General features: G+C 39.9%; 1 protein-coding gene across 2 annotated transcripts in view; it reads right to left on the bottom strand.

Annotated features, from left to right (window-relative positions):
• The window catches only part of LOC113662303 (tensin-3), a 54072-nt gene that overhangs the window by 17904 nt on the left and 20892 nt on the right, over positions 1-15276 (bottom strand). Inside the window, exons 7-13 of one of the 2 annotated variants that reach the window (XM_027177038.2) lie at positions 13958-14070; positions 11457-11517; positions 11129-11204; positions 10283-10409; positions 9608-9673; positions 8426-8527; positions 2333-3421 (exon numbers count right to left, since the gene is read on the bottom strand). In XM_027177038.2, the coding sequence (XP_027032839.2) occupies positions 2333-3421; positions 8426-8527; positions 9608-9673; positions 10283-10409; positions 11129-11204; positions 11457-11517; positions 13958-14070 (1634 nt within the window). The remainder of the gene's footprint in view (positions 1-2332; positions 3422-8425; positions 8528-9607; positions 9674-10282; positions 10410-11128; positions 11205-11456; positions 11518-13957; positions 14071-15276) is intronic. The other variant, XM_027177040.2, reaches the window with a different exon arrangement.

A 15276-nucleotide genomic window follows, 5' to 3' on the forward strand; every position in this document is an offset into this window, starting at 1 on the left:
TTTATGTGACATCATAGCTAAGAAATAAGAATTAAAATTTTAGTGTTTTTGGTTTTACTTTGTTATAGCATAGCCAGAATAGCAAGACTACTAAAATCATGTGTTTTGTTTAACTTCATTGTTGTTTAGTTTTGTATTGTCATTACAGCCGAACAGAGAGGACTGAAACTCTGAAATTAAAGAATTCTGAAATTAAAATGTGTTATTTATTTATTTATTTATTTATTTATTTATCTATTTATTTATTTATTTATTTATTTTTGTCTTTGTGTTGCCTTGTAACTACAAAGAAAACTTTGTAACTATGTTACATTACTTTAAATTACAACAAAATTTTTATAATATAATGTTTTTGTGTTTAAGTATTCATTTCAATTTTGTTTAGATTTATTTTAGAAAATGTGCTGAGAAATTATTTTTTTTTCTTGCTCCAAATTTTCATTTTGTTTTTCTTTATTTTAGAACATAAGGTAAAAGAAATGTTTCGTCTCGATTAACTTTTGTTTGTTTTTTCCGCCTTAAGTTGCAGTGTAACTACAAACAGTACTGAAATCCTATTAATGATGTTAATAGTTAATAGTTAATAGTTAATCAAATGAATGATGTTTTCATTAACCTCGAAAAAAAGGTTTGATTCAGATATCCGTGTGAAATTGGTTTATAAAAGAAAAAATATAAATACTTTGACCTTTGACCTTCTATAACTCCTACCTGTGTAACTATTTCTGCTGTTTAGGTGCGAAAGATCCAATTAAAGCTTTTACTGTCTCTAATTGTCCCTGAACATTTCCAACATTCCAAAGCAAAAATCTTGCTCTTGGTGTGTGTCCGAGTCTCCGGGAGACTCCCGCAGGGCCTCTGCATCCGAGCAGCTGGATAAACAGTCAGCATTCAAAGCTACCATTTTGTAAACATGCCAAGATAATGTGATCTGATAATCAATCAACTAGTATAGTGTGCTAATGCTGCAAAAGTCATGTTTTACCTTTGATCAGTATCACAAAACACCATCTTTAAGATCCTGCCATTTTTTTTTTGGACCCCTTTTCATCTTTCCTTTTTTGTCTTCATGTCTTGCTTAGACAGTACAGTAGAATTGGCTTTTCACTTCAAAAGGATGCTTAGGCCATCTTGTCAGCCCTTTCGTCAAAACTCTACTTTACACCCTCGAGGGAACAAATCCGCTCCCAGCTACAGAATTCCTGGATTATGTTTCTACTGTTTATGTGCCTTAAAAAACAATAATCATCAACTACTTTGGTTCGATATGGATAACAGGTGTTCCTAAATGTATTTTAGTATGTTTTTACATCTGTCATGAAAACACTTGAATGTAAATAAGACGAACCTTAAAGAAAAAGGACTTTGTCCATTCCACAGGCCATGCGGGCTTAAAGATTGTCTTCAATAGGAGCTGATAAGAGGATATGTGCTAAAGATCTCTGAAAAGCAGATACCTGAGTAAAGGCAAGTTCAAACAACTAAACCTTGTCACATAGCTAAGATTCTGCCAGAAGCTCTGATTTCCCATTTGTGTGAAAACCGCTTGGAATTCCTTTAACCTTGTTGTTTGTCAGACGTAGCACAATGGTGTGAAGTATGAAAAGTACCGAAATGGTCCCTGTACACATTAACGGATGCCTTTATTCCAAGTTCTGTCTTGCTATTTGGCAAGACTTTACCCTTATATGCAACAAGGTGTTACTAGGTGCTACTATAATAGCAAATATACTTTATATGTTGGTGACTTGCCCAGTAACCCAGTAAAATATGCAGTATTTACACTGGAAATGTATACAATGGACTGGTTTCACTGATGATGTATGAATGGTTCTTTATTTCCATTAATGCTTTTTATTTAAACTTCTTATTAATGGAACTTAATGATAATTATTTGGCAAGGGTTTAATTGCAAATTCATGCATGGGACCAAAAGTTCTTACCAAGAATTATTAAAAAGGCTCATGTGTGAACAGAAGCTTGTACATTATTATTAAAGATTTAGTTTCTTCTTCCTTGTCTTCCTTCCAACCTGCATTGATATATCCCCAAGGGTTCTCAGCCAGATTTAGGAAACTATCATTCACTAATGATATAAATCTTGCTGTCTTTTCCCCATCTAGATCACGGCTGAAAAGATGTTCCAAAAAACAGCACCACCACCACCAAACTTGCCATTAGTATAGATGTGACCCAGAGGTTGTCAAGTTGGATTTCAATTGGTAGGTTATAGAACCACCACCACACCCACCACAAGAAAGAGAAGAGAAATATTCAACCCAGAAGAAAAAGTCAGATCGTATGCATCTTTAAAATCTTTTCTCTGTCTTACCTGCCTGCTGATTCCTGTTGTTCTCATTGAGTTTAAGTGTCAAGCCCTTGTTGTTACATGTCGTAGTCACAGTTGTTGTTCCTCCATTTCTTTTAAACGAATTGGTCTGTGTTGGTATAGGCACAAATGTAGGGTCCAAGTCCAGGATCAGCTGGTTAAGCTGGTCAATTGAGTTGTCGATGTCCACTGTAAGGGAGTTAAACTCCTCGTCATGATTTTTCTCGCTTTCCTGGCATGGAGATATCTTTGGGTTCACAGCAGCATGGTTTTGATTACTGATGATCCCTTTGAGTAAAATCTCTTGCCTGTCCCCATGGAAGTTCTCCTCCACTGCACTTTCCTCAGGCAGGTAGGAGTAGTGCGGAGCAGCTACCATTTGCTGCTGGCGGACCCAGGTCTGAGTGGAGTAGTTGCCCTGCTGGAATTGCTGCCCCTTGGAAGCTGTGTTAGAAGTGGTGGTGATAGGAACAGAGACAGATCTCTTGGCAAGACAGTTTCTGCGAGTCTCAGCATATGCTCGTTCATATTCTTCCATGGCAGCTGGGCCGGGATGTGGGATATCCTCAATCACTCCGGGGCTGCAGAAGCCATCAGACAACAGAGAGTTTTGGCTGCTCTTGTGGTATGATGATGACAGAGTCCCCAGACTGTCTACACTACGCAGGTCGTGGCCGGACATCAGTACCTCGTCATCCAGGATGTCCGTTTCTCGCTCTTTCGGCCGGGAATTGCCGTTTATGTGGACCTGCACTGGGTGATGTAGGACTCCCTGAGGGGCTGAGGTCAGCTCCATTCCCTCATCTGTCCGAGGTTTGTCGAGCCCAAATCCACTCAGAAGGCGATTCAGGTCTGCCTTCTCCTGCTCACTGGGACCAGCAGTCTTTCCACCAGACACAAGGCAGCGCTCAGTCCAAAGGGAGGCACTTGAGAGACCAGAGTCACTGCTGGCTGAAAGAGCGTGGTCACTATGCTCGGGGCTGGAGGTGACAGATATGGTGCGGTTGGACCTGCTTAGGATGACTGTGCTGCCCTGGCTTCGTTTAGGTGATAATTTGTCCAGGGTTGCAATCGGGGGCTGCAAGGGGGGAGCTGGGGGAGAGAAGAGATGTAGTGCTTCAAGAGGTCAGCTGGGTTAAAGACACTTAGAGACAGACAAATAGAGGAAACCTTCTGGGCAATACCAAAATGGAACATGACAAACATCCATAAACTCTTCAGTCCAATAACCAGAAAATATATTTCCTTTGTTAAAAAACAAAAAAACAAACAAAAAAAGATCTTCAGTCTAATGAATATTAAAAGGCTTTTACTAACAATTGTGAGTGTGAACGTGGACCCCAAACCTAAGTTAGATAACACACTGGTTTAACAAAACAGGCATTTCTGAAACTTTTTAATCTTTGAATAATGTCCTGAAAGTTTTTTTTTATATCTAATAAAATGGTGACCAGACGAAAACTGAGCAAATTTTGTTCATATTCAAGATTTGAAAACAAATTTATAAGAAATTAATTCAAACAACCTTGTACAGGGATTTTTTTTGTTTGTTTCTTAGTTAAATAAGAAGCAATATCACAAGCAATGTTGTATATAGTTTCACACAAAGGTTCATTCTTTCATTACATAGATTCTTTTGATGAAAACATTGCCAGACAAATTGTATTTGACCTGTACCTCATATCATGTCCACACTCACAAACTTTTAGTTTAAGATGCTTGGTAGAAAAAATACAAGATGTAAATCACTTCAAATGCAGTTAAATGATATAAAATCTATAATCCTGTTTTTTTTAGTACTTTGGTTGTTGCTTCATTTGTGTTTATGTTTTCCACACAAATAGACAACATGCATTAGCTTTAAAAAAATATATGTAAGACATCGTATCGTTTCGGTTGTAGGGTTGCTGTGTGTGGTAAAAAACTCCTCTCACTCTCAGATGGCTCTCAGACTTCAGGTCTAAGTAGTTAATCAAAGAAAGACCACAACCCTCCCACGGTTGACCCAAGCCATTCACACTATCATGTGATTCACCACCTAGTCTTCTGGCCTTTTTTCACTTCTTAAACCACCATCAAGGTCGAGAGACGAATCCCACTGGATACTGAACCATATGGTAACAGATAAAAAAAAAAAAAAAAAAAAAAAATACAAAAAAGATGTTCTATATGTTAACGTTGGTGATCCAGAAGCAAACTCTGTCTGCTAAGTACTTGTGTGTGGAGCTCGGAAGAGCAAACCTGCATGATAAAGTGTACATAAGGCTTCACACACACACACACACACACACACACACACACACACACACACACACACACACACACACACACACACACACGCACAGCTATACATACATGTAAAAGTCCAGGTTTATCCAAAGCCGTCAGAAATCCTCCTTAACTGCAGTTACATTTCACCAGCACGTCTTCCTCTTTATGATTCCTGTTTTAACTCGCCCTCTCTCTCTCTCTCTCTCTCTCTCTCTCTCTCTCTCTCTCTCTCTCTCTCTCTCTCTCTCTCTCTCTCTCTCTCTCTCTCTCTCTCTCTCTCTCTCTCTCTCTCTCTCTCTCTCTCTCTCTCTCTTACCTACCCCCTCCCACATTCCTTACTCTCACCACCCCTCAGAGGGGGAAAGATCCCACATTTTCTTACCTCCTCTTACCTTCAAGCAAGACATTCACGTATGTTTATATCTGTGTGTATGTGTATGTGTGTGTGTGTGTGTGTGTGTGTGTGTGTGTGTGTGTGTGTGTGTGCTCGGACACAAGGACAAGAGGCATGTTGAAGTTGCCTTATATGGAGAGAGGAATGTAAACATAGGGGCGGGGATTAGAAGAAGGAGCAGGAACTGAGATCATTTCAGTCAGAAGAAAAAAGGTGAAAAGGTAAAAAGAGAAGAAAGAATGGAGAGTTGATGTGTAGAGAGGGAGAAAGAACGAAAAAAGAAGGAATGAGCAAAATATATACAGTATATAAAGGAAGAATGCATAAACAAATGAATAAAGAAATGAAAACAGTGAAGTGAAGTGAAAGTGACATACGGCTAAGTAAGGTGACCCATACTCAGAATTCGTTCTCTGCATTTGACCCATCCAAAGTGCACACACACACAGCAGTGAACACACACACACACACACACCGTGAATACACGCGAAAGAAAGAAAGAAAGAAAGAAAGAAAGAAAGAAAGAAAGAAAGAAAGAAAGAAAGAAAGAAAGATGAAGGATAGGAGGCACAATATTTTTATTAAAAGAAGGCACTGATGTGAGCAAGAAGAAAGGCAGATATTAAGAACAAAAGAAGTGAGTCTGAATGAAGAGAAGACAGCGAAAGAGTCCCTCCATCTGTAAAAGGAAAAAAAACAACAACATTCCGTTCTGCAGCTAAACACCTGACAGGAGCTTTTAAATCAGAGACACAGTGCCTTCTACTTCAGCTGCTTTTATATGAAACTTAAGCTGCTGTCTGCATGTGTTACTAAATTACACACCTGCTGCTGCTGCTGTCAACACAGACACACAGACACAGACACACAGACACACACACACACACACACACACACACACACACACACACACACACACACACACACACACACACACACACACTGTTATGAAACCAGATGTGCACCGAACCAAAATTGCTGGCTTACAGAAATCATCTCAAATGTTTTTCAAATAGTAAACACACAAACTACCAGGACAAGTTAGTTCTCACACAGGAAGTAAAGAAAAAAATAACAAAGATATCGACAGAACAATATGCAGAAAAGGTCAGAATAAAATCCCAATAACTGTGTGTGTGTGTGTGTGTGTGTGTGTGTGTGTGTGTGTGTGTGTGTGTGTGTGTGTGTGTGTGTGTGTGTGTGTGTGTGTCATTCACTCCGCAGTGAGGAAACATATGAACAGCTGGATCTCATGTTGTAGGATTGAGCTGTTTATTTATTCAAAAGAGCAGAGAGAGAGAGAGAGAGAGAGAGAGAGAGAGAGAGAGAGAGAGAGAGAGAGAGAGAGAGAGAGAGAGAGAGAGATCACAGAAAGAAAGAAAGACAGGAAGAAAGAAAGAAAGAAAGAAAGAAAGAAAGAATTTAAAATTATACATGTTTATTGTTGCCATAGTAACAATAGAATATCAGTGCGATTGCATTAACATTAATATCCAGCTGTGATTTGCAGCTGCACTACTGTCAGAGAAAACTAATCATCAGTTTCTGACCAATCAGGACAGAGGATTCCGCAGCTCTATGGTGTAGATTCTCATATAAGAGACAGTAAATCAAGAGGAAGAGGAGTTGTGGAGAAGAACGGAGCCGGTAGTAGAGAGATGTTGAATTCCTGCAGGGCTTTTTCTCAAACATTGTGTTTACATGCGAGAGTAAATTGTGCCACAGGAATGCTTCATCTTCACAAGCGCCCAACACCGAACCGCCTCCGTCTGCCTCACTCTTTAAATTTTTTAATTAATATATGTATCTTTGTGCTTTATGGACCCTGCGTTTTATTAAGGGAGCCTCCCTGCTTTACGATATTTCACTTTTGGCATATCTCAGAACGTCGCTCACTCTCCTGTAGCACGGGATCCAGACTCGGCTCTGTGTGTTTGTCTATTTTCAGCTGCCTGTGAATTCCGTGGCAGACGGGTGAGGTACACCACAGCGGGCACGGCAGGAGAAAAATACCCCTGAGTGTGAGGCTTGGGACCGCTGCGGCTGGGACAGTGTGTGTGTTCAGTGTGTGTATTCAGTGTCTCTGTAGGGTACATGTGTATGGTGTATGTGTACAGAGTGTGTGTGTGTGTGTGTGTGTGTGTGTGTGTGTGTGTGTGTGAGAGAGAGAGAGAGAGAGAGAGAGAGAGAGAGAGAGAGAGAGAGAGAGAGAGAGAGAGAGAGAGAGAGAGTGTTTTTATTGAGTGTGTAGAGTTTGTGTGTTTGTATAAGTGTGTGGGTGGGGGGGGTCTTTGGGTGGAGGCATGTCTGGTTTTTAATAAGCCTGTGTGTTTAGTAACATACAGATATTCTCTAACTGAAAAAATGAAAGAGGTAAGAGAGAGAGAGAGAGAGAGAGAGAGAGAGAGAGAGAGAGAGAGAGAGAGAGAGAGAGAGAGAGAGAGATTGTTGTTTAAACATGAAGGAAACAGAATTTCTAAGCAACAGTGTGTGTCGATCTTTCCCTGTGGCACACCAGCATGCTGCAGTTTATTATTATTTTTCCAGATGCAGACCGCATTACAATATGGTTTATAAACATGTCCACTATCTATACTGCTCTAAAACCTCAAAGTTGTACTGACAGGAAGAAGTAAAAAAGAATGAAAGAAGTAAAAGATAGAAAAATAGTTTAAGAAAGAAAGAAAGAAAGAAAGAAAGAAAGAAAGAAAGAACGATGGATATCCAATGTCTATATCTTATTATGAGTAATGAACACTTAAATGTAACCTCAGGCTGCTTCATCATCATCATCATCATCATCATCACCACCTTTATCTTCAGTCAATGTCTTATCCTGCTCAGAGTGAGAGAGGATCTGGAGATATGATGGAGATGGAATGTCAGGATGCTGATTCATTTCCTCCCTAACTGATCTCAAGTGAAAACCTTTTCCAAACAAAACAAGGTAAAGTTGATGATGATTTCTCCATCTCACATCCCTGAGCAGCCATCGCTCATCATCTCCATCTAGCCAGCATTCTGGGAATTCTCCTTAATGACACGTGTTATACAGTGAAATGGAAACAGATTTATCAAGCGATTCGGGGGGGGGGGGGGGGTGGATGATATGAATACAGAAAATGTGGGTTAATGTTCTCAGCAGGATGTCCCTCAGGGTAACATGTAAGAGTCATTATAGAGGCTTGGAGCTGTTCTATCTAGAACCACCCCACACCCCCCATCCCAAAGAAAAACGATCACATTCATAACAAGCCGCATCAGCAAAACACATCATTTCTATCAAGAATGTTCAGAAATGACATCAAGCCATGCCAAGCTTTAGGAAGTTAGAAAGCTTTATGCAAGATACATGGTTACATTGATAGCAGTGTGGTAGTAATTCTGGTTATGGAGGTTCTACGTCCTAGATACTGCTTTTTTAATGTTACCTTCCCCATTGCAGACGTCCTGGTACGAGTCCCATCTGTTGAGCGAGTCTGTTGAGCTGTAGTCCACCGAGACATCAGCACCGTTTTGCCAAATATCAGCTCCTAACACACAGAGAGAAGGTGTGAGATTAACCGAGAACCTAATAGCATGCGTTCAGACCTGCATTTTGACCTCTCTCTCTCATTTTCTACCGCTTATCTGAACTACCTCGGGTCACGGGGAGCCTGTGCCTATCTCAGGCGTCATCAGGCATCGAGGCAGGATACACCCTGGACGGAGTGCCAAGCCATCACAGGGCACACACACACTCTCATTCACTCACACACTACGGACAATTTTCCAGAGATGCCAATCAACCTACCATGCATGTCTTTGGACCGGGGGAGGAAACCGGAGTACCCGGAGGAAACCCTCGGGTTAGCAGATCAGATCAGCAGTTTCTGAAAGACCCGAGCCAGCCTGTCTGGCACTAACAACCATGAGATCACATTTTGTTCCAATCTGTAAATCTATCCTAATATTTTCAAGAACGAATGGGGCCGTGGTGGCTCAAGCAGTTATGGCTCTAGATTGTTGATTGGAGTATTGTGGTTCAAGTCCCAGCACTGCCAAGCTGTCACTCTTGGGCACTTAAGCAAAGCCCTTAACCCTCACTGCTCCAGGGGTGCTGTATCAGGGCTGACCCTGTGATCTGACCCCAAAATCCAAAGTGGATAAGGATATATGAAGAAAGAAATTTACTGTGCTCTACTGTATATGTGACATAATAAAGTTTTATTCTTCTTCATATTTACTGACTCTTTTGGCTTAAGTCTATGATTATATATGTGCATGAATGAACAGATGTACAGGGGTTCCTAATAAATTGTTCAGCAAGTGTACAAGTGAAAACAGGAATATGCTTATATATAAGTCCATCATAAATAGGCCCTTATACCATTCGCTGTATTTACTCCTCACAGAGACACACACTGTCTCTCGCTTGCTGCTGGAGCGAGGATGTGGAATGTCTCTCGCTTGAACACACACACTCTTCCTCCCTCCTGCTGGGAGTCGGTCTCAGGGGGGAAATGTGTGAAGAGTGTGCTGACAGGGCAGCAGAAGAGTTCAGCAGGCTGTGCCCTGGCTAACAGTGGGAGGCGTGTGTGTAGTGTGGAAAGAGACGAACGCTTGAATTATACCTTGGCTCCTCTCAGGGCCTTCAGAGAACACCAGCTCCACTTTGCCATAATCCGGAAATCTGGGATCTGAAACCAAAACAGCAGAGTTTCAGTGGATGTGCGTGAGCCGGGTAACTAAATTACAAGCCTGTTGCACACTTATCTTATTGAATATACTGTATACACACATAGACATTGTTCGTGTAGGTTCTTCCATTTTCTGTTCTTGTTTAATGTTGCTCTTTTAATTGAATGATGACAAGTAAAAAGATTTGAGTTAAATCTCTCTCTCTCTCTCTCTCTCTCTCTCTCTCTTTAGTCTTTAGTGATGTTCCTCAAAGAATGGAATTATTCTTCCCTTTGTGTTTCTTTTCCGTTTTAAATGTATATCTTTCTTTCTTTCTTTCTTTCTTTCTTTCTTTCTTTCTTTCTTTCTTTCTTTCTTTCTTTCTTTCTTTCTTTCTTTCTTTCTTTCTTTCTTTCTTTCCTGTTTTTTAGATTTAATTTTCTTTTTTCTATTGGCTCTAATATATTAAAAAAATGCAAAATACCAATAAAAGACACCTGTAAAAATACATCGAAGATTCTTCTACACTTTCAAATGTGAAGACATTTAGACATTGTGTGTGTGTGTGTGTGTGTGTGTGTGTGTGTGTGTGTGTGTGTGTGTGTGTGTGTGTGTGTGTGTGTGTAAACCTTTGTTGGCCTGCTCCATGTCCTTCTTCTCGAACATCAGACTGTATCCCTGCACAGCTCCGGTGTGGAACTGCAGTCTGAACACCAGATCCCGCTGAGATGGACTGCTTTTATGGAAACACTTTACCTACGCACACACACACACACACACACACACACACACACACACACACACACACACACACACACACACACACACACACACACACACACACAGCATTTGAAGGTTGGGTCTGCATTAAAACAAGCTATGTAAACTGTGAAAGCCTGAAACTAGCTAAGTAAAGAAAAAAAATCTGAATTCAAAAACAGTAATTTCCTAAAATATAAAGTCATACATGGATCTTTCATAGAATAAGGAAAGAATAAAACAATTTTGGTCCTTCTTTCTTTCTTTCTTTCTTTCTTTCTTTCTTTCTTTCTTTCTTTCTTTCTTTCTTTCTTTCTTTCTTTCTTTCTTTCTTTTATTTAATTCCTTATTTTAATTTTAATTTTAAACACCCAGACCTATTTTTTTATTTACATTAGTTTGATTATTTTGTCTTTATTTTTTATTTATCTCTCCATTTAATTCACACGTATTTTATATATATGTTCTACTGAACAACTTTGTGGGATTTCTGTTTTCCATCTTCATGATATTATTCTTGATCTCAAGCTTGGTGCAGTGAAACTACTTCCTGTAAATGTTCTCAAAATGTTAATACATTAAACTGGTAGAACAGTAACGTTTTTTTTTTTTTATCGGCTCATGACCTCCCCACCACACACACACACACACACAATCACACACACGAGTTTTATGAACTCGTGTTAATCATTAGTGAATCAGGTTAATGGTTATACCATTATGTCTCCTTTCAGTAGCTGCGCCGGCTCCAGGGCGATGCACACCTTGTGTCTGTGGCCTGGTCCGATGTGACTACGAACACACACACACACATAAACAAAAACACACACCACAACTATTCAGACATACAAGGGAAAAAGTTCTACAAAGCTTCAATTTATCTACTTCCTACTTCCTGCCTTCTATAATTAATACCAGCAAGCTGCTGAATTGGGCATTCTGATTAGTCTTTTTTTTTAGTTTTCTAATACTCTACTGACTCTTTCTTTCTTTCTGATGAAGTCAGCAGTCGGTAATAAAGTAAAGGATGAAAGCAGAACTCACTAAACTCCGGAGGCGTAGACGGCCTGCATGCCCTGATACACCTTTATGAAGGGACGGCACACTGCAAAACATGGAGAAATCACCACATCTTGTCAGTTATGTACCTGTAAAGAGCAGATTATCTTCTCTATATGTCATTTATATACTATATATTAAAATTATAATTAAATACAAAAAAAGCAGGAAAAACGGAAATAGGACATCAAAACCACGTGGGATTGTGGGAAATCTTAGCTGAAGTCTATTGTGACTGTGAGCATTAAGACTCTACAGTATAGAAATCACAATGTCAAGTCAGGAAGTCAGGTCAAGAAGCTTTTATTCTCATTTCCAAATTTATCCATTTATTTCCAAATCACGATGGTGCTACTGTACATACTGTAAAACGACATAACGTGCGCAACCTAGTGCAACATTACAAACAGACAGTACAAAACACAAGACGAAACAAGACGGATACAAGACGAAATACACAAAGTACGCAAAATAGCGCTGAGCAGTGTGCATACTGTATATTAGAAATTATTAACTAGAGCAATTGTAAACATATGCAAACATAGTATCGGTAGTTAGATAAGGTATTGAAAGGTGGCATTCAAGAACAGCAATTAAGTGATTGATATGTACAGTTCAGTGTCTGTCGGTGATAGGGGGAAGAGAGATTCCGATGATCTTCTCAGCCGTCCTCGCTATCTGCTGTTACCAGACGATATTGCGATACAAGACGGTGTAGCTCCCAAACCAGACAGTGATGCAGCTTCTCAGTGATGCAGCTTCTCAATGGTCCCTCTGTAAAACTTAGTCAGGATAAGGGAAGAGAGATGGGCTTTCCTAAGCCTTCAGAGAAAGTAGAGGCGCTGCTGGGCTTTCTTACTGATGTAGCTGAGGTTGAGTGACCAAGTGAAGTTCTCCGCCAGATGAACACCAAGGAATTTGGTGCTCTTGAAGATTACCGAGGAAGATTATTTGATGTTCAGCAGAGTTAGGTCACTCTGTGTTATCCTAAAGTCAACAAGCTTCTCTTAAAATTTGTCAACGTTCAGATACAGGTTGTTGGCTCTACACCGGGCAGTTAGCTGTTTCGCCTCATCCTTGTATGCTTACTGTTCTTACTCATGAGTCCCACCATCGTCATGTCATCAGCGAACTTGATGATGTGGTTTGAACTGTGAGTCATTAGTCAGTATAGTGAACAGCAGTGGACTGAGCACACAGCCCTGAGGGGCTGCAGTGCTCAATGTGGTAGTGCTGGAGATGCTGTTCCCAATCCAGACTGACTGAGGTCTCCCAGTCAGGAAGTCCAGGATCCAGTTTCCCTAAAGATTTTCCAGTCAGTGCACTTAAAACAGTCCTGAAGATCAGAGGTGGCTCCTGCTGGCCAGGTTTTCAAATGCTTCAGAACCGGTTTAGGGAATCTGACGAGTGGACAGTATGCTAGAATTAGCATAATAGAGATGTGGTTTGAGTAGCCAAGATGAGGGTGGGGCTCCAAATGTGTCCAGTAAATTGTATGGGTGTTTTGCAGTGTGTACAAGTGTCTATGTGTATATGAGTGTGTGTAGGAGTGTGTGTGTGAGAGTGTGTGTGTGTGAGAGAGAGAGAGAGAGAGAGAGAGAGAGAGAGAGAGAGAGAGAGAGAGAGAGAGAGAGAGAGAGAGAGAGAGAACCTGATCCTGTACACCTCTGATTGTGTTTATTTGAATAATGGCGATATTCTTCTCTGTTTGCCTGTCAGTCTTTTTGAGTCTATAAACACACCCAGCTGCTGCTGAGAGTATTTCCTCTTCTCGAGCACGTAACACACCCGAGACACGTGATCTGAAGTCCACATCACCTGCTCCAGGTGTGCTAGGAGGAGGAATAGAAATCCCCTTGCAAAAGATCAGTCTCTACTGTTCCAGAGACAAACTGTATGTACAGGAGGGATCAAAACCAAACCCTGGTGCTCTCTCCATTCTGATATAAAGCCACCATCATGTCCATAGCAACAGCTAATTCATTGTATTAATTATTAAGCCAAATGTTGAATGCATTACGCACATTAAATGCTACCAAATCCCCCAGAGAGTAGAAACCAACATGAGAGTAGAACCCTACATGAGTGAAGAACCTTACATGAGTGTAGAACCCTACATGAGTGTAGAACCTTACATAAGTGCAGAACCCTACATGAGTGTAGAACCTTACATAAGTGCAGAACCCTAGATGAATGTAGACCCTTGCCTGACACTTACCTGATTGTAGACTCTTACATGACTGTAGAAACCTACATGAGTGTAGAACCTTACATGAGTGTAAGAACCTAGATGAGTATGGAACCTTACAGTACATGAGTGTAGAACCCTGCAAAACCCTACTTGAGGTTCCAAGTGGAACCATTTCAGAAAGCTACGTCACTATCCATGAGCTTTTTATAACATTAAAAAACTCGATTATAAATTGCCATATTCACAGTGTCCTGTTTAATTAAATTCCATAAATTCTGACAGTAATCATACAAACCCCCGGAGTTGTCAAAGTTGGGAATGCCATGCAGGATGATACAGTGCAGGAAGAGAGGAGATGTGTTCATCTTCATGGAGCCACTGAGCAGACTGTTCAGGATCCATACATATCTGAGAAAAAGCATCAGTCACATCAACATCTCAGCTTAACGTTTAACTTAATCAACCTCTTGTCGTCTGCTATGTTGGAAGTCGGAAATTTTTGGAATCTGATTTGTATTGTGACGTGTTTATTCTGTTGTTTGGAGCACACTGGAATCCTGCTGCAGGGTCTCTAACAGCATCAGTTCATATCTAAAGCTTGTGTGTAATGTCATGGTTGAAAAACTGCTAATGATCGCTAATCATAATGCTAGTCCATAATGGAGGTCAAACAAGCAACCAGTGACTTCAAAATGAAGATTTTCCAGAATTGAAAAACAAGGAAGGAGAAACTGTAGAAAACAAATAAATAAGGCATGGACGGAGATAATATAGAAGGGTAAAGAAATGACTAAACCAACAGGGTTGCAGGTGCAAACGGGTGCAAATATTACAAAAACAAAGCAATTACAAGTTGAGGCACATGGTTAAAATCTAAATAAAAGCACACAAAGGATAAAAGAACAAGCGTATGCAGCACTCGGTACAGTGAGAGGGAGAACTGTGACACTGGTTTTGTATTACAGAAATGTGTTCAAATATTTATTGTTAGGCCAAAATTGAGATTTTTAAGATTTTTTTTAAACCCATGTGAAACCTCAATAGCTAAGGATTCAAAAAGCGAACATAGTCCCGCACTATTAGAAATGAATGTCCTTAAATGGTTCTCTGTCATAGTGTCATAATGTGTTATACTGTATGAAGAACCTTCGACATCTAAGGAACGTCTAAACATCTAAAGGTTCTTTAGACTATAAAAATGTTCAATTTGATCCATTTCCTGAAAAGGTTTTTGGGGGGCCAGAAATGGTTCTTCTAGTCATCCCTGCCACCTTTTTTGGTTCTTTGTGGAATCTTAATTTTTAAGAGTATATAATCAGTTCAGTTTAACCAAGCAGACTGTTTATACAAATGGCCACAGAGCCCCTCAGCAGATCGTCATCAAAACAGAGAATAGTGCTTACACACTCCATGTTGTGACATTTTACAGCGTTTTAATGGCGTGATAAAAGGTTAGGTACAGGAACCGGTGAGATCGGTGAAGACGTAAGAGGTGGTTTTGTTAGAACTTTTGCTTTGGATTATTATTATTATTATTATTATTATTATTATTATTATTATTATTATTATTATTATTATTATATAATTATATATATATATATATAATAAAAATAT

This window comes from Tachysurus fulvidraco, chromosome 1 (genome assembly GCF_022655615.1).
Source record: "Tachysurus fulvidraco isolate hzauxx_2018 chromosome 1, HZAU_PFXX_2.0, whole genome shotgun sequence".
In the NCBI taxonomy this organism is placed as follows: Eukaryota; Metazoa; Chordata; class Actinopteri; order Siluriformes; family Bagridae; genus Tachysurus; species Tachysurus fulvidraco.